Consider the following 20597-nt stretch of genomic DNA (forward strand, 5'->3'; position numbering starts at 1 on the left):
TAAGGAGAATTCTTTCTGGCTGAGGGAAGCAACATAACGAAGCAGGGAATAATAGATACAAAATGAGTGTCTGGCTGAGAAGGGTTCCATGTTGGGCAGACGTAAAAACAACAGCAGCAAACAAATACAAAATCAATTAACCCATACCAGAGAAATTACCGAGGACTACATGAGAAACAAGATGCAGAGGTACAAAGCTTAGCCTGTCCTGAGAAAGCCGGAGAGGCTGTTGACAAGTAAATTTCTCATTCTGTGTCCCGCCAACCTCCTATTACAGCATCCAGCAACCATCAGCCCACCCAAGTCCTACTGTCAAAAGAGCTGTATGTTCTCGCTGAGAAATGTAAAGAGTTGTGGAAAAATATGTCCAAACGCCAAAGCCTCACACACAGCACCTTACGGTTCTTGACTGTTGTAAAACCACCCTGAGTAATTTCCAAAATCATGGCCAGACCCTAATGAATAATTTTTCAAAACAATGTTGTGGATGTTTCTGTTAACATGTTGAGTGTATAATTTTAATTTCCTCATTCGGAGTTACTCTGTGCTAATAGGCATTATGTCCCTTTCAAAAGAGAGCAGAGAACAATGCGGCTGCACTCAGTCAGGGGGCATCTTCTGGAAGGAGGAGGAAATTGTGCTTTTCCAAGAGCAATTGAGTAACTTTTCGGGGAAAAAGTTTCTGGAGTGCAGAGCAAGTCAGACAGAGTGGAGAAATGCACAAGGAGGAGGAGCCTGCAGCACACGCAGAGACTGGAGAGATTCGAGAGAGGCAGAGGAGACATACACAACCAAGCACCCAAGCTGATGTAAATATTTCTCCCAGGATGCTGAGAAGGGGATTGTGAAGACTTCCTTACAGTGCAGGAAGCCACTGAAAATTTTGGGCTGAGAAAAAGACCAGAACATAAGGACACATTGGGTAATGGGGGAGAAGGCAGAAATGGGTTAAAAGCCTTTCATTTCCATTGTCTCCAAGTTTCTTCTTTTTAAAAAATTCATTGTTCTAGCTTATCTTCTAATGAAATCATGTTCTCTTTGGCAGCATATATACTAAAATTTGATGATACAGAGAAGATTAGCATAGCACCTGCACAAATTGGTTTGGGGGTGGTGGGAAGGCTCCACAGTACAGGAAAAATATTGACTTACTGGACCAAGTCCAGCAGCGGGCCATCAGACTGGTCAGGGGGCTGGAGCACAGGCATACGAGGAGAGGCTTAGAGATGAGTCCATTCAGCTTGGAGAAGAGGAGGCTCAGAGGAGACCTGACTGCTGAAACTACCTGACCTCAGGGTACAGAGGAGACAGAGCCAGACTATTCTTGTAGGTGCACAATGATAAGCAATGGACACAAGTTGGAGCATGTCAAATACTAATTAAATATAAGAAAAATATTTTACCATGAAGGTGGTCAAATACTGGAATAGAGGATGTGGGCTCTCCATCTTTGGAGGTGTCAAGGGCTTGACTGGGCATGGCCCTGAGCTACCTGATCTAGTTAGACCACCTCTGAGCAAGGGGTTGGACTAGATGACCTCCAGAGGACCCTTCCAACCTAAATCCTTCTGTGAATCTGTGAAACTCAGCTTTCTAGGTTCAAAGAGCTGATGTTTTTAGATGTTCTTCACCTTAAAGACAAGGTGCAAGAAAGATCTCCGTCAGAGATCCAACCCACCCAGGCTGATTAAAGAAATGCCATGGCATTTTTGTGAATAAGGTTTATGTTTTATACTGTTGTTGGCATTTCAGATAAACATTACTCCTTATTTGTATGTCCTGCAAGACAGTGCTATCTTGGGCACTTGATTCACCAAGCTATTTTAAATCCCTTCTGTCTGTTTTACCTCTGTGCCTTGCTCTCAACCCATAACTTGCATCAACACTAATCCCTATCCTATTGCTTACCCCCTGAGGATTAAAAACGTTTCTACAGGTGGTAGTCTGTATGATTGTAGGGTAATGAAGCTCAAGATACACATAGTTTGTTCCCCCTTTTTTTTTTTCCTAAAAGGAAATGTAAATCTTCATCCAGTGCTTAGCCTGACTTCTAAATTACAGATGATAGTTACAAAACAATTAGGTTCCTTACCTCCATATGCACACACACACACACACACACATGTTCACGTCTATACATACACACACATACCAGACATACCAAGTCTTGTGAATTTATTGTTTCCCATCTCGTGCTTTCACAGAAGCCCACACCTTATGCATTTGCAATGCAGTGACTCAGCAGTGGTCCCATCCTTTGTTGTGCTGACCAGCTGTACCCAGTGTATCTCAGGGAGGCTTCCAGGCTGCATTCTCATTGAGAGCACTTATACAGGACTACAGTGCCTCCTGCACAGGTGCAGTCCTCACAGCCCTCCCTGTTGCTTCACAGCCCAGCCCTGTGGCTTTGATCTGCGTACCAGGGACAGCCCTATCACACTAGAAACACTTCTCTCCTGCATATCAAAGCTGACAAAATGTGAGAGGCCATGTGAGTCACGCAACTTGCCATGCCTTCCCTTAGTGCTAGCTTTTGTGTCTACTTTACAAGTAAGAGATTAATATTGAAAAGAAAAGAAGTCAGGACTCTGAAGTTCTCCTTTCAGATTTGCCACAGACTCACTTTGCGATCCTCAGTAGGCTACTTCATATCCACATCTCTGCTCCACCATACACAAGAGGGGTGATTATAGCAATATCACAGCAGAAGCTGTGGGACTTCACATCTACAGAGCTCTTTGCAAATATAAACTGCACAAAAATACAAATTCTTTTCTGTAACCCCTTCAAAATAAAATATGCAGAAACTGGTAATTCCTCACAGTTTCTCTGCTGGCATGGAGTAAGGAGTAGCCTCAGTGGCAGAATGTTGAGTTTTCGCACACAATCTATGATCTCAGACAAGCAAGATTCACCAGTTTAATGAGATACTGCAAGTTAGTCAACCATTTCATTGCTTTGGCCCCTCAGAAGTGTGCTAGGCATTGATTACAATCACATAGTGTAAGTTATTCTGGTTTGTTCAGTACCTCAAGTAAGCAGCAGTAACTCCTCATGTGTTTGAACTCTGATGCTGGCATTCCCACGCCATACCATGTTAGACATTCAGACAACTGTGCTGATCACATATTTCCTCTTACTTTAATAGGCCTTTCAGGAATGAACAAGCATTCCCTTGTATACTACTATGGTTCCCATCACTTGATGGTCACACTTAATTAACCACTAGTTTAGTAGAGAGCTGGTTACACTTCATTTCATTAAGTGATTTCATGATCAGCAGAGGTACACTGACAGCTCTGTTAGCTGAAGCTATGTGAAAAGGGGCAGCAGAGACAAGAGCAACATTTTGCAGCACTTCCTCATCAGTGATTTTCCAGGCGCTACTCTTGCAGAGTTACAGCTAGTTACATTTCCATTTCCCGTTTAGCTTTTTGGCTCAAGGTTATCTCAGCCTTGAGGTAAGACAGACCATATCCTATTACTAGTACCTTTAGCAATGCTGGTCCCTGCATCCTTAAAGTCATCATTTTTATATGAAGTAGATACTGAGAATTTCTTCATCTGTCTTCCCTCCTTTAGGCTTTTCTGTTCATGGTCAGCAAATAATTGTGATTAAAGGACAACATCCCATTTAAAAATGTAAGCAAGAATCAATTGGAAAATGAGAAAATGTTAAAAGGTTCTACAGCGTGATAAACCAGGCAGTTTAAAAACACTAGGAAATTAAGTCTAAAGTATGTAAGTATCACATGACAGGAAAAACACCACCAATGTTACATACATTAGCATAAGCACATAGACATTACAGGATACCTGTAAAACCATACATTAAAGCTGCATACCACAAAAACCTTCTCACAATGGTTTATGCTCATTCATAGGGATATGCAATGCACAGATGGTTTAATGTTTCTGATGCGAAAGCATTTTTTCTAATTGAATGGGGGGAATTTTGCATGGCTGTACTTCAAACCTAGATCTAAAGTTCAGTCTGCCTGTGTTTTAAGCCATATTTCAGTTTAAGAGAGAAAGAAGTGTTAGGAAAACATCATCATAAAGGAGGGTGAGATGAAAGAGGTATAGATGCATAGCACAAACCAAAAATAATGCCAATGACTTGAATTTTATTGTGAAGCCCTTTATCTCTGTCACAGAGATTTGTGTTCAGAAATTGTGAAAATTCATAAACAAACTGTATTTCATATAGAAATAGCATCTTTGCTTTAACTATCTAGTATTTAGTTCAAATCATATGAAGAAATAGCAGAATATTTACCATTAACTATAAGCAGATGAGACGAAAAACAAAAGTATCTTGTGCCAAAGAGTCAAATGATATGACTACTTGTTACTGCCATTCCTTAGAGACCTGTTCTATATAAGGATCATGAGAATCACATATTCATGAAAAGCTTCCTACCAATTTCATCTGTTTTCACTTTCCTATATGTATTATGCTATTATGGTTTGTGATGAGGTGGATTTGCAACTGGAGTCGAGAATATAAGGGAGCCACTTGTTTCAGGAAGTCCTGGGAGGAATTTTGTTTCGTGTGTCTTCACAAACACACGTATATTACTAAAAAACTCATCTAGCAATGGAACTAGATAATAATGTATGGAAAAATGCAGCATGCCGTCCCCCACCCAGCTCACAACACAGTTACGAGAAGTTCCATGTAAATTGTGTGAACTTTTCCTTAGAAATTACACTTGTTACTGGCGGGGGCAGGGGGGGAAGCAATCCCACACTGCTTTTTACAACTGGCCTGCACAAAATATTATTATAAATAGTTTGTATTCCTATAATATCTTTCACACCTGTACTCTTCACAGTAACTATGGTGGATCCATATCACTGTTCCAACTTTAAAGGCAGAGTAAATGATATGCCAAGCGTTTAAGTGACCTGTTCAAAGTTGTGTAACAAGTTACAGATATCCTGGCTGTCTCCAGCCCACATACTCTGCAAAGTACACCCCAACTACAGTTTGTACTGAGTCATTTAGCCACAGATACTGTAAACAAAAAGAAATTACATTACTCAGGTCTTAGAAGGGTGATATTTTGTGTACTCAGTAAATCAAGGAAAAGGAAATCAGCAATGGGCTTTGAACCAAAAATGCAAATTCATGGCAAGGTTATTCAGATTTGGTATCGAGAGAAGAAGATATTCTCACTGCCTTAAGGGGAAATCACTAGGGGTTTCTAGATTAGATCTCTTGTTCTGCTAGCACACAAACTCTAATTCCTTCAAGAAGAACTTTGCATTTTTCAGGTAGGTGAGGCATAGATCAATAGTGACAATGACCTTACTAGTGTACTAATGAACAAAAGGTTACTAACTGTAACAGGATCTAAATAAACATCCACCTCCATGTCTCTTGGATGAATGATTTGCAAAGCATTTCTCACCCTGCATATGACATATTTTAACTGACCATTTAAAGAGCCTTTCTCATGTACCTTCATAAGTTTCCGGGCTGCCAGCTACTTGCATTGACTGGACACTGAAGTTTTAAAGCGCTGTGCATTCTCTGTGGTGCTACAAAAGCAACATTATTGATATTAAAGACAAGATCCAGCAGGGAAAACAGGAGAAAATCCAACAAATCTTTGATTCATAGGAGGCTCAAAGCTGCATGATTCAAATACCAGCAATTCACTTTCAGGAATTTTGGCAAGTTTTTATAACCAGTAAATTATTACTAGCTTTCCTTGGTATTCATTATAACAACATTAATAGTGGTGGATTCCTTCGTACATGTTTGATTTTAATGTCCTGTGCTGGTTTCGGCAGGGATAGAGTTAATTTCCTTCCTAGTAGCTGGTAGAATGCTGTGTTTTGGATTTAGGATGAGAACAAAGTTGATAACATACCAATGTTTTAGTTGTTGCTAGGTAATGCTTACACTAGTCAAGGACTTTCCAGTTTCCCATGCTCTACCGACTGAGAAGGCTGCAGGTGCACAAGAAGCTGGGAGGGGGCACAGCCAAACTGGCCAAAGGGACATTCCATACCATGTGACGTCATGCTCAGTACATAAACTGGGGAAAGCTGGCTGGGAGGGCCGCTGCTCGGGGACTGGCTGGGCATCAGTTAGCGGGTGGTGAGCAATTGTACTGTGCATCACTTGCTTTGTGTATTATTATTATTATTATTATTATTATTACATTATTGTTATTATTACTATTACTACTTTTTTTTTTATTTATTTCAATTATTAAACTGTTTTTATCTCAACCCATGAGTTTTTCTCACTTCTACTCTTCCAATTCTCTCCCCCATCCCACCAGGGGCGGGGGGGGAGGAGTGAGCAAGCGGCTGTGTGGTACTCAGTTACCGACTGAGGTTAAACCACAACATATCCAAATCTGTGGGAATCCCTCTGGTATTTAACAGAACAAAATTAAACATCAATTACAAAGCCATAGAAGGAAATCTAAAAGTGTCTTTATCCAAAAAATTGTTCATATTAATTTATTAACAAACAACACTTTCCAAGGTTTCAAACATTGTATGACTGCAAAATCATGAAGAATTATTTAATTTGTGCTCAGTTGGTAAATATGCTGCTATATACACAAAAAACACTCCCACAATTTATCGTGTTGCTTCCCCATTATTAGCATTTGCCCCGTACCTCACTGCACATGAACTTAACTAAAAATGTTATTGTATCAGGTGGAAGGAGAGAAAGAGAGCCTATTCTAGGAGTTGCAGAAATTGAAAGAAACGTAGGCAACAGAAAAGTATGTCAAGTTTCTCTCACTGAGAAGTGTGATGGGAGTTTGGCAGGAGCCCCACAGTCACTATCTTTCTCTTACATACAGTTCTCCCTTTCAATTTCTAATACACGTAGGCCAATAAGAAAGGCCAATTTCTTGTTCCTTTCAGTTGCCCACCTCTCTCAAGGCAGTATTTCCTCTCAGTTAAGCATACATATTTCAGCATAAAAACACTGATATGGAAACATTCTCCTTTTTAACAGGCAGATACTCAGAGGTTGAAGATTTAGTCCTCACTGAAACACTGCCAACATAACTGGTGCTAATGATTATGACATTTTTTCATTGGGAGGCATAGACACAGTGTGACAAAAGCATTCTTGACATCCATCCTTCACATCTGATTTTATGTACATCTTCCATAAACACGTGAATTCTTATTTTGTCTCACAAGCATTTAAATTAATGAACTTTGCAATCACCAAACAGCTGAAGAGACATAGCTCTGGGCTACAATCCCACATGTCTAGATACAACAGCTTTTAAGCATCTCTTCTCCAGAAGGGATCAAGTGGGAAAGCTCTGATTACTTTTTCCCGAAGAAGAACACGGGCTCAAAAAGAAGTGACAAAGCCTAAGAACGCATCCATGGCCTTGAATCCAGGGGCTGCTCACCGGCATCAGGGCTCTGTGGCGCCAGCTGGAGCCTGAGCCTCTCCTCCAGTGGGAAAGGCATCAGGTCCTTCCTGGTGATCACCCCAACCACTCGGTTCTGTGGGTCAACAACAGTGAGGTGGCGCAGCCCCAGGGTGCGAAAGACGATGTAGGTGCGTTGCAGCGAGAAATGAGCTTGGACTGACATTGCAGATTTGTTTATGTATGGCTCCTGTAAGGCAAAGAGAGAAGACATAGGGAGAACACAAAAGCATGAGTGCACCCCTGCCACAGCGGTGGGAAGGAGAGGCAGAGGAAGGAGGCCGGGGAGAGAGAAGTAACAGGCTTGAAGGACAGGAGCCAATAAGAACATTAGTTCTTCTCTCCCTGTTCCCCATCCCCAATTATACCTAAAACATCAGGAAATACCATAGTAAAAAAATACTTTCTTTTTTGGTAAACCATCAGGTTCACTCTAAATAAACTATTATGACTGGAATGTACCCAAATCTCACAGGCTAGAAAAGCAAAGTTGAGCTCCATTGATATGGTCTGAGTTTTTACTTGGAAATAGTCAGTGACCCCAATATTTATTAAGTCTTAAGATTTTTTATAGCTGCTATCTCATTACACAACCATTTATGACATCCTGTAATATTTTGCAGTAAATGCTTATAAAAGTCAATTCACATAGAAACATAGACTGCGAGGAAGAGGACAAAGAAAACAATCATATGGCTCTGAGAAGAAGAGGGCCTGCAAGTACTGAACTCTGGTCACTGAAAATTATGAGGGCTATAACTGTTTCTTGATAGGAACAGAGCTAAAGACTATTTTATTGTTAACCAAGCTGGTCTTTATAGCTTATATAGGTGATCACTAAGTTTTTACCTTTCACATAATTCTACAGTATCCTTCTTACAACTTGGCCAGTTCTGTCAAAGAAGGTGTATTATGCTTCCGAAATGTATGCTTCCCCAGACAGAGGAAAAATGAAACAAAGACCTGATAAAATAATATAAATAAATGCACAGTATAGAGGGACACGTCTCTTCTCACTCTTTCATTTACAGGACTGATGAGACATTCGAAGACATAAGGAGGAAAAAAATTAAAGGTAAAAAGGTTTCCTCTTTCTATACCACATATAATTTTGCTGTGGAACTCACTGCCACAGGAAATCATTATGCCCAAGAACTTCACAATGGATATTTCTGTGGATATCAGAAAGAGAGCTTTCATGAGTGATAATAACAAGTTGTTAGAAGGGATACTAAACTTTGTGCTTCAGGGATCACACCAGGTACTAAAAGTTAGGTATCAATGTGAAACCTAATTGAGTGCAATAGGTTTCCCATAACAAAAAGGTTGCGTGGCCCAGTGGTGCAAACACTGGACTGGGTCTCAGCTGAGCTGGCTTCTACTCCCATGTATGACCTCCTCTTGAACTTTGGAAGGCCATGTGGCCTCTCTCCACCTCAGTTTCTCCAGCTATTACAAGGAAAGTCTTAAACCAAATTAGATAATGGATATTAGGAGCATTGTGGGGTTTATAACTTTTCTCTCCTTCTAGCTATTCTCAAAGCAAGGAATTCAGACTAGATGGATCTTAAACTCAGTCCCATCTTCTTTACACATGAGTAAATAGAAGCAGATTTTATATCATTTTAAATAAAACCCATCTGAATTAGGCTCTCTGGCCTGGATTTCCCAGTGTCCCCCCACCTCAGTTTCAATGCTGTAGACTGGAATTCACCGAGGCAGAAACTACATTTATTTTGTTTATAACATATTTATTTTAGGCCTTATTCAGTATACCAAACACATTATTGCTTTTGGACCCAGTATTTCAGTACAGTATTTAGGAAATAAATGTGGCAATGTCATAGCAGGGATTAAAAAAAAAAAAGGAAAGGGGAAAGAAATATAGCTTTATTTATAAGTTGATGTATAGGCACTGTACCGTAATGGAGCCTAAAATCTCAAAAGCGTTGCTTTATATTTGCTTTATAGGACTATAGGAGCCAAATAATGACATTTAAATGATCTATTCCATTAACATTGTATCATTTTGTCAATCTGGAATGCATTTTAATCAAAAGCCCCCTTGAAATGGTCCCTTTGTTGTATTTTCTTTTTGGCTCATTTTATCAACATCTGTTATGTTTATACAATATGAATTAAAACTTCGGAATGCTGTTTGTACTCAGCTACTTTTGTTGAGAATGTAACATCCCAGGATTGGCAATGTTTATGTAAATCAGTGCGGCTGACACAGCCATCATAAACAAATGAGAAAATATAACAAACACATTGTTCATGGAGGAAATGTTTGTTTTTAGAGTTGGCTTCAGTCTTACCAGATTGATGAAGAGTTGCTGATACCGGGGATCTGTAGCGTAGCGATTCAGCAGCATGGTCAGGCGCGACAGATTGTGCAGCTTCTCCACTGTTATCTGGAATAGGCAAAAATCCATTTCTCTTTCCTTCTGCGCTGCATGTTAGAATCCAAGGTTAAAAAGCTTTCCAGTTTGACTCTTAAGAAAAAGTTTTCTAGCAGAGCTACACTGGCAGAGCTTGTCCAAACTTTATAAATTCTTTTGCCAATAAGGCTTAAATTAGCAATTTAAAGTAAAACACTCTTTACTTACAAAAATATTTTTTTTCCCTTAGTGTAACTGTATCTCTGTTAAGACAATGTGAGTTATATTGGCTTAGGGGTGAGGTTTTTCATGCTGTGAAAATTCACACACTAAGTGGTAATTACATGATAGCACAGTGCAGAAAAATGCAACAAAACTGGTATCAGCCATCAGCTGAGCTTCAGCCCTCTTCCATAGGAGTACCTATTTGTATCCTGGCACCTCATCCCATACATAATTGCCCTGCTCCTTCTCAACATTGTTTTGCCAGCCAGATTCCCATGTGCAGACCAAGCTTCAATAATATATGATGACTTTCCCATTGTGCTTCTATAAATTGCTCAAAACTGCATTACCGGTCTTGCCTTGGTAACACACGATTTTCTTCTACCACGCTTAATGTTTACTTTTCCTAAAAATCCTTTAGTCATCTATCAAAGGGAAGAATGCTACATGCTTTTCAAGTTTGAAAGCTTTTACAAACACTCATCATTCAGAGAGGTGCTATCCCATACAGAATTAAATATTATAATAATTCTGCTATCCACAGAGAAGTTGAGAGAGAGAAGATTGGAACAGCCTATCTGAGCAAGGAAATTCTCTGCCAGCAGTCTTGCACAACTTCCAGACTCTGAGCGGCATTATAGTTTATGGCAGCTGTCCCTGGAAGGTCTCTGGTCATCCTTTAATTTAAATTGTACCTGACCACTTCTTTATCTCAACCACATATATTACATCACCTCTTCGTTCATGGAGAGCTCATCCTAAATCACCCAATATACATGCTGATTAAACAGGGAAAGAACTGAAAGAAAACAGGTTACCTTCTCATAGGAGAAAGGATGAGAGGAGGAGAAAGACTTATCATTTCTCTCTGGTTCAAAGATGTGCTCATTCTCCAGCAGCATGCACAGCTCTAACCTAAGGTTAGAGAAGAGGACTACATTCATTATAAGGGGCAAATTTTAAAAAGCAAGCACACAATGCTTTAGCATCAGATATATTATGGTACCTCAAAAACAGTATGCAGTTTTGGGCGCCTCAATATAAGAAGGACATCAAATTATTATAGTGTGTTCAGAGGAGGGTGACCAAGATGGTGAAATGCCTAGTGGTTGTAGCAATAGCTCTGGACTTGTGAAATGTAGGATCACAGGATCATACAGGAATTCAGGTTGGAAGGGACCTCAGGAGGTACGTTCAGCCGCTGTGAGGTAAGTATGGTTATACATACAAACTGGGGGACGAGAGGCTGAAGAGCAATGCCGTGGAAAGAAATCTGGGGGTTTGGGCTGATGGCAAGTTGAATATGAGTCAACAGTGTGCCCTGGCAGCCAAAAGGGCCAACTGTGTCCTGGGGTGCACCAAGCACAGCATAGCTAGCCGGTCGAGGGAGGTGATTGTCCCACTCTGCACTGCACTGGTGCGGCCCCACCTCGAGTAGTGTGTGCAGTTCTGGGCACCTCAATAAGAAGGACATCAAACTATTAGAGCATGTCCAGAGGAGGGCGACCAAGATGGTGAAAGGTCTCAAGGGCAAGACTTACGAGGAGTGGCTGAGGTCACTTGGTTTGTTCAGCTTGGAGAAGAGAAGGCTGAGGGGTGACCTCACCGAAGTCTACAACTTCCTCAGGGGGGGCAGCAGAGGGAGGGGTGCTGATCTCCTCTTTCTGGTGACCAGCGAGAGGACACGAGGAAATGGAATGAAGCTGCGTCAAGAGAAGCTCAGGTTGGACATCAGGAAGTTTCTTTACTGAGAGGGTGGTCAGTCACTAGAACAGGCTCCCAGGGAAGCGGTCACAGCACCAAGCCTGCTGGAGTTCAAGGAGCGTCTGAACGATGCTTTTAGTCATATGGCTTAGTTTTAGGTAGTCCTGTGAGGAACAGGGAGTTGGACTCGATGATCCTTATGGGTCCCTTCCAACTCGAGCTATTCTATGATTCTAGAGTATTAGTGGGCTGACCAGATATTTCACCTTCCTAAACTTCCATCAGCCATAGCAGCATCACACAGGTGTTTTCTGGTTTAGGTTTGGCTAATTAGATTAAAGGACATCACCTATCCTACGTGTTCTTCTTGTCCTGCTTGGCAGGACCAGCTCATGCACAGTCTAGTTTGCACGCAACGAGACAATAACAATAACAAGCAGACACAATTATCTGAATATAAGTAGACACTGTTGTTCCTTCCCACATCCTTCTTAAGTAACATCTACATTAAAACACGAGATCTGCAAAAAATTCATGTCATATTTTAAATCATCAGCGAAACCTTCTCTCACAGTACTGCACTCGAGTTCATTAAGACATTTAATATTCTTGCTGATTTAGTCATGTGAAAATGGATATCTTTATCAATTATATCATTTCAAACCTTTCTTTAGAGTTCTCCCCTTCCACAGTACACATATAAAGCCTTGACAAGCAATATATTTAAAATTATCATTTCTATCTTAGTGTTTCCTTGCTCCATACACACACACACACACTCCATCCACACTATCCACTTCCAGCCTTTTAACATATTTAGATAACAAACACCTTGGGGACCACCACAAAACTTTTTATTTTGCAACATACTTAACACCATGTTAGTCCTGGTCTGTGGTTACAATTGGGAGCTACTACAGTAGTACAAAGATGTGCAACACACTACTAAACGATGTGCTTGAGGGACCCAGAGGAGAGCAGACACACAATCTTCATTAGGGCATCAGAGAAATACAAATGAGGTAGAAAGTGGCTTTTGTGACTGGAAGACCAAGTATAAGCTAAGAATTTTTCAAATAAATATTTCTGTTTCCGAAAATATTGATTTGTTCAAACCAAAACTTGTTATAGGAATTTACTAGTTCTAATGTAATGTCTCCTGGGAAAGATTAGTCTGCTTCAAGGTGGGATTAGCACTGCACAGCAGAGGACTTACACTAAGACAACATGCCTGCCAGTTCCAAAAGCTGGTGGTTAGTGCCCTCCCTAGGGACAGGATATGGAAGAACTAGGTTCAAGCCCTTTCTTCACACTCTTCTTCATAACAAGCACATTAGTGGCTATGTATGGCATGTCTTAATTTCTCCTGTTGGAGGGGTTCCATGCTGAATAAACAGGGATCTGTACAACCAGGCCCCCCCCGTCCCCACTGGCTGCCCTGACCAGCAGGCTATTTGCCGTTCTATTATTTTCTTTCCAAACAGTCTCCCCTTCGCTATTCTATACTTCTTTGTCCTGCATTTGGTGAAGCTGGATCAAAACTGTAAAGAGTGAAAAAAAAAATGGTAAGCTTGTTATGAAATACCATTGAGCTCTCACACTTGAAAAGGTAACATTAAACTAGTTTCCAATGTATTACATTAAACTGCAGTTTCACATGTTTTGGGTCTTTTATATAGACTGCCTTTTCTCCAACTTAAAAACAAGATACTTTGGGAGCCTCTACCTCCGCATTTCAGTTCAGATCTGGAACACACATTTGAAGGAAACTATCCTATCACCTCCACCTCCCATGAGCTGGTTAGCATTGTAGAGCAGTCCCCTTTCTCCTGAAACAGTCAGCTGTTTCACTCTGTAAATCCAGTCTTGAAATCTGCATTTTGTTAATACAGACATGGCTTTGGTCTCTCATCTAAGGTTCTTAATGGGATTTATAAATAAGTATGCCTGTGGCTGGGATATAGGTATCATCATTTTACAGGTGAAGACCTGAGTGTGAATGTTAACTTGTGGAAAAACATCAGTTCTAAAGAAAATCGGTGGCACAGCCAGGAATACTAGGAGTCTGTCACCTGCTCCCACCTTTAAAGCACATCCCATTCACAGGACAAACAAGGAATTCTGTACCCTTCATAACTATTGAAACTTTATTTGTCTCAATTTAATACCTGACTGGCTTTGGTTTTCATAAAATCTCTTTCAGATTACTAAGGAGAGCAGAACACTGCAGCAGAGCTATCTGCTGAGAAAACTCCACTGAGGAAATACTTTGCCCTGGGCTCACATCTCCCCTCCTGGGAAAGTCACTGGCTTGCCCTTAGCCTCTTGCCATGTGCATGCCAGCATATGGACTTGTCACGTAGACAGTTAATGGACTTGGGTTTGAGGACAGTCATGAGGACACACTAAAAAGAGCAGTATAGGCATGCTGCAACAGCTCTATTCCCCTCAGGCTACATTTGGAGGAGGAAAGGGAGGAAAACACAATAACTCATAATATATTCACTACAGCAGAGGACATGGAGAAGAAATTAATCCAGTCATGCCCTATGAATTACCTTTGGTGCATTACACGCTTTGTTCTGCAGGGCTCTCTAAAGGTTCACATTTTATGGTCTTTCACAAACAAGTCTGTAATCATTCTAAGTGAGATATAAATAGAGAGATCTAAATTCTGCTCCGAGATCATCACGTACAGCTCCAAGAAGTTGATTTCAAGGATGATCACTGGGCCAGGCATACTCTCAAGACTTTAATCCTAACATGAATTTATAGACATCAAGTGTGAAAGTTATGATCCACCCTGATCCTTTGCCAGACTCTCTGTGCTCAGGTCCAAAACACTGTTCAGGCCTGTCTGTAGTCCAGGCTTCACCATTTTCCACTTGAACATCATGGGCTGGAATTTAAAAACCAGCAACATTCACCATGAGCTGAAAGAGCAGAAACATTTGCTCATCACCAGTGGTTTGTTGGCCGGTTTTGGCAGCTTGCAATTTGCTCGGCACCGCTCTTAACTAAACCCAGCAGGGAGTCACTTAACAGGGCCTTGGGAGGTGTGAGAGAAATTTGGCTAGTCAAAAAAAAAGCACACGCAAACACAATGAAGGAAATCGTTGGAACATTTCTGATAAGAATCCAAGCCTGTTAAAAACTGCCATATTCAGGAGAAAAATGAACATACATTATTTCACTTGGACTTCCAGAAGTCATGCTTCAGAGGTATAACAACATCACTCTTTGATGTTACATACAACATCCTTCCTATCACATCATCAAGCCTTAGAAAGCAGACCAAACATGTTTCTTGCACTATTTTGTGAGGTTTAACAGGAAGTGCTAGGATTCAGACTTGGACTCTGCAATTGTTCGTTTACTCTTTATTTATTTAAGAAGGAAGAAAACCCTTAAGTAGGGAATCTCATTTCAAAGATACCCTGGCAAGGCATTGCAGTAGTTTCATATGCTCTATCTGTTATAAAGCATGCATCATGAAGATACACCTAATTAAGATAACACATTATTATCCCAATATCCACATGTCAGATTTGGCATGGAAGTCAGGAATGAAAAGTATCTGACAGCTGATTGTGTCACTCTTCTTGTCAAGATGGCCAATTATCTGAGGAAACTACAAATTCTAAATATTGGGGGAGTGACTTAAAAGGAACTGCAGCTCCGAAGTAGCTGCAAATGAACAGAAGGAAGATTAAAAGGTGATGTCACTGGCAAAAGCATTCAGGGCAGCACTGTCCCAAATTAAATGGATAAAATAGCTACACAGTGGGGCCAGGGGAGGAGGCAGGATTAGAGAACCTGAAGCATCATTTTTAGCTTGCTTCAGAAAGCTTTAGGCTTATTTCTCCTGCATTAATCCACCAAAGGTACCTGCATTGCTTTTATTCTTGAGCTGATTATATCTGATGTTTTGGCCAATATCCAACTCAGTGAGGACCAGCGATTAACATATTCTGACCAGAATAAAACAAATGTCCTTTCCATGTATTAAAAATCTACGGTCTCAGGGCTTCTCTCAGACATGTTTAAAACCCAGTGACATCAATTACTAAATTTTGATTTATGCCATTCAGTTTGAAAAAACAATGACAGAAGAACAGTAACAAGTAACAATAAATTGCACACTAAAATAACCAAATATGGCACCCTGAAACTCTTCATGGTCCTTCCTCATCCTAATACCTGGCTGGTGTAAACTATTTGCAATATCAACAAGTCTCTGAAAACTTGCTACACCTTCAACTTTCACAGCAGTTGAAATGAAAGGAGTGCTTAGAGGATTTTGCAGGATTTGATCAGTGCTCTGCTCTCAGCAGAAGTTCTAGCATAAGTATGCAACTCTTCCAAAAGCGCACAATGAGAGAAACTTTTTACATGGACTGTAAAATGTAAATTCTATTTAATAACAGTTGTTACTTTATGTTCTTGGTAAGATAGCCACTAGTATACTAAATGCATTTTTCCTGACTTCGAATAGCATTGTGCCTTTTTTTAACTGGTAAAAAAAGACTGTGCTGCACACGGTGAGCTAGACAGTAGATAAGGACTAGATCATTACATACCGGGAACTGTTTTAAAATTCGCCAAATCCTCGTCTTACACAGCAAAATCTCAGGGTTACAGGGTTGTTTCAGGTTAGGCAGACTAAATCATTACTGTTTACTTAATATTTCGTTCTTCAAACCAAGAAGGAGCTTTGCATGATTTTTTGGCATTTTACCTACAAGATGATAAAAAGGTCATTATCAAGTACTGGACTGAGGTTTTCCAGAGCTAAGATCAAATCCTGTCCATGCCACAGCCTTTCAAAGGATGCTGAATAAATATTTAATCTCTCTACCTCAGTTTTCAGACCTACAAAACAGGGATTTCTTCCACCTCAGAGCTGTGTTTTGAGGTTAATATTCATTACTTAAGTTGCCAGCTGTCTGGTTTTATGGGCACCATCATCAGGGTGAATGAGCAGACAGTAAGTCCGCAGCCTCAACATGAAAATGCAAAGGCAGCTGTTAATAAATGGCAAATGCAAACTTAGTATTTCAAACCTACAAAAGGGCTAGATTTTAAAAAAGGATGAAGACTTAGGATCAGATTTGTATTCCCCTACAAGCTGGCTTGTTACCAGGCAGATTTTCAGTTTCAGAGGAACCTACCACACATTTAAATGACAGGACAAGTATGTGATCAGTCTTTCCATTCACACACCAGTTTTCCCCATGCCTATATTTGATTTCAGCATTTAACAACATTCTGCACTTGCCTAAAAGCCACCCACATGCTGCAGCGAGGCTGCATACGTTTTCAATTTGGCTTTTTGAGTTAGCACACAGCCTCTGCAGCACTCCAGTTTTCCCTCCAAAGGGCTCCATCACAAAGTCCTACAGCACCTGCACAATTATTTGTATGGCCAAACAGGCCTACTAATTTTAAAAGTATCATACAATATCGTTCTTTGGAAGAAAATTTTTGCACTTCGGATATGAAATAAAACCACTGCCACAGACTCTATAAACCTTCCTCCATCTGTGTTTTTCATGAGCTGCAGTGCCTCAGGACCCTGACAATACATGGGAGGATCATAATGTCAAGGGCTTTTGTTGAAAGTGCTGGATTCCATTTATTTTAATAGGCAAGATTACTGTATAGTGTATCATTGAAATTAACTGGATCAGCTTTTCAAAAGCAGGAGTCCGGACAGTAAAAACAAACAATGTGCTGACAGACTCTACCCTCTAACATGAAAACTAAGTAATCACAAAAGCACTTTGATATTGCCGTCAGCTCCCTAGTCTGCACACCTAAAAATAGTTTTCAAGTCCCTAACGTGCTCCCTCTCCCCTTTTTTTCTTCTTTGCTGGCTGAGTTTAGATGCAGCCTTCAAACCACTGCCAACAGTGTTTCTAGCTTTGATCAGACCTGGTAGAATCACCATTGCCCAGAACTTACAGCAAAGCCACGGGGAGGAGGAAGAGGGAAAGCTGTCCATGATCCTCTAGTAAGAAACAAAACCTCATTTTTATCTCCATTTATTGCATGAACTTTGCAGACTTCTGTGTTTGATTGAGTAACTTTGCATTCCTGTGATCTAAACTTAGCAACCTCTCCACAACAGTGCCAGAAGGAAAAGGCTCTCCAAGATGCTTTCAAATCTATATCAGTTATTTCAAGAGTGTCAGCAGCAAGGCTGTCGCAGTATTAAGGTAGATATAGCTAAGCTCAGTAACTAATTTACAATTTAAATGTTTTGGGTCTCAATTCATCTTTAACTTTCCATTTGTCCCTAAGCTGTTGCACCACATTGCTTACTGAAGGCAAGCATTTCTCCTCTTGCTAAGAAAAATAAAGGTATTGCCTTATTAAACAAGTGTGTGTGGACTCTCTGCACATGTGCGCATGCACCCGCCTTGAGAGTATTGTTTCATTAGTCCCAACTGGGAGGGCAGATTAAAGAAAAATACCAGAAACCATACCTACAGCCTGACATATCTATGACATGTTGCAATGCTAGATCTCCTTTCCCACAGCACATATCAATATGCTATGCTCAGTTTTACTGAAGTGCTTGGCAGAAAGCATTCCTGACTCACAACAGTTTCTGTTCACTGGACTGACCAGAGACAAGTCGTACCTAATAAACTGCCATAAAATACACATACACACACCACTTTGGATCAATGATTTCTCTGCTAAAGGATGTTACTGTGTAATACAGCTTTAAGTTTTCAACTTTGTCATATTTTCTAAACTCTGATCTCTTCAATTTACTTTCAGTTATGTGACATTCCCCTTTAGCAGAGTGAAAGCATGCGTTAGCTAAACAATGTGGTTTGGATTTAGTGTTCCCATGCATCATCGTGAAAATGTTTGTCTCAGCAATAATGTCATTATTGTTACTGGGAACAGCTGCTCTACCATGTCTTCTGATTGTGGAAAGCAGAGTATCTCCCTTCCCATACCAGTTTACAAGCAGGGAAATTAAAGCAGGACCATCGAGTAGGAGGTTTATGAGTACACACTGTTCTGTACCTGGCTTCCTCCTACCACGAAGGAAGCAGAAAGTGCAGCACAGCAAGAACAGCAGCAAAATAAATATTGCAAACAGAAATGTAGTTTGGCTCCCTCCACTGGCAGTTCTTCTGACTCCGGACCGGGGACTAATCTGAGGCAGAAATCCTCCTCTCAGGTGCAGCTCTCTGGCTGTTCGGCTCCATTAGACGTGACATCCTTTGAGCGAGAATTAGAGCAGGGAGTTTGCTGCTGATCAAGCGGATGTTTAATATCTCCCCTGAGTTTCTGAAGTGGAAAGATATAACCCTCAGCGTTCTTGCCAGCGCTCCCAGCCTCACTGAAGTAAGTTTCCACATCCAGCTCTGTGTGAGCGATGGAGTCCCGCTGGCTGTGCCAGGAGTGTCACAGCAGCGATGCTGTGCTCTGCGGGCCCGTGCCGCTTGGCTCAGGCCAGCTGGACATTTTTAAGGAAAGCTCACAAAACTTAAAGCTATTTGTATGATTACACAGAGGAGCAGGCTCTAACTCACCTTGCAGAACAAGATCTTCAGAAGTAATTAGGCTTTATTTTAAGATGGATGAAATCTGTTTTCCGGAATATTAGACCTTTTGAAGTGTCTTCAGATGGGAAGCCATGCTTTCAGTCACTAGGCATTTCTGAAAGTCCAAGCTTTGGTAACTTTTCAACTACATGAAGACCACAGCTTTTGAATATATTTCTTTCCTGATTTGGAGCACAAAGTTCTACTTTTTGAAAGGATCTTAAATTCCCAACTTTGTTCCGAAAATGGGAATTAGGCACTCTGAACACTTCACTTCACTTGTATCAAACAACCTTAGTTTGAGTAAGGCAATTACATAGTCAATACACTCCCATATAGCGTATCAAAATGTGTAACAAAACAGTTCAAACAAACATGGTAAACTACAAGGATTTTTGACAACTTTACCTACAATATTTTTATTGACATTTCTTTTTGGCCCAAAAGTAACAATTTCCATCAACCACAAATGCTGAAGTTTCAGTAAACTTGATGGGTGGGAAGAGATGGGGTTTCCTATGTGAAAAAATACACACAAAAATGCAGGCACAATGCCAGAAATGTCACATCCTGTAGAGAAGTAGCAGAAAACCAAGTTTTACCCATTTCTGCTTAGACGGATACATTCTGTACAGTCTGCTTAGAGTCAGAGATATTGTGGTTTCTGCATAATTACTTTCTCCCAATCAAATTAAATCAAGCAAAAAAAAAATTTCCTTCAGCTAAAAGATAGACAAACAAAATGCAGAGTAATGGCCAACAGCTGTGTAGGTAAGAGTGCAAAGGCAAAAACAGAGAATCCAGCCTTCAGCCTTACAACAGGAGAGCTATGTATGGTACAGATCTGAGAGGTTCACACATGAACAAAATGGCTTATTTGTTATGGTAAAATTCCCAAACAGGCTACTCAGTGGTATTCGTCAGCTTGGTAGTTTCTCCAGGAAAATTGCCTCATAGCTGTATTCAAGGCAGAAATTAAGATTGCTGGGCAGCATTCCAGCTTCTGCCTCTCCGCACCACTTCTCCTCAAAGGAAACAGAGGGGACAGATCCTGGCCTAACAAGACACCAGCATCCACCTGCTTTTCTTCAGTGAATACTGGGAGGATTTAACTGGAGTACGGAAACCCTGCTCCTTCATTTTCCTTGGCAAAAGTGAAGTAAAGGGAAGAAAAGCCACCAACACCAGAACAGTCCGTGGGAGGAACATGGTATTCATCAGTCACAAATATGCAGGAAACCTACATATAATAGGGGATAAACAGCATCTCAGAAAATAAGCACCTAGGTAGA

At 40.7% G+C, this 20597-nt stretch overlaps 1 protein-coding gene and 1 pseudogene across 1 annotated transcript in view; one reads left to right on the forward strand and one right to left on the reverse strand.

Annotated features, from left to right (window-relative positions):
• The first annotated feature begins 1029 nt into the window (after positions 1–1029).
• On the forward strand, positions 1030–1098 carry LOC143157559 (U6 spliceosomal RNA; annotated as a pseudogene).
• A 5747-nt stretch (positions 1099–6845) lies between these two features.
• LOC143157390 (chloride channel protein C-like) overlaps positions 6846–20597 on the reverse strand; it is an 83126-nt gene continuing 69374 nt past the window's right edge. Inside the window, exons 14-16 of the mRNA XM_076332217.1 lie at positions 10852–10948; positions 9746–9841; positions 6846–7617 (exon numbers count right to left, since the gene is read on the reverse strand). Coding sequence (XP_076188332.1) covers positions 7366–7617; positions 9746–9841; positions 10852–10948 — 445 coding nt within the window. The 3' untranslated portion in view covers positions 6846–7365. The remainder of the gene's footprint in view (positions 7618–9745; positions 9842–10851; positions 10949–20597) is intronic.

Source organism: Aptenodytes patagonicus, chromosome 2, assembly GCF_965638725.1.
Source record: "Aptenodytes patagonicus chromosome 2, bAptPat1.pri.cur, whole genome shotgun sequence".
Classification (NCBI taxonomy): domain Eukaryota; kingdom Metazoa; phylum Chordata; class Aves; order Sphenisciformes; family Spheniscidae; genus Aptenodytes; species Aptenodytes patagonicus.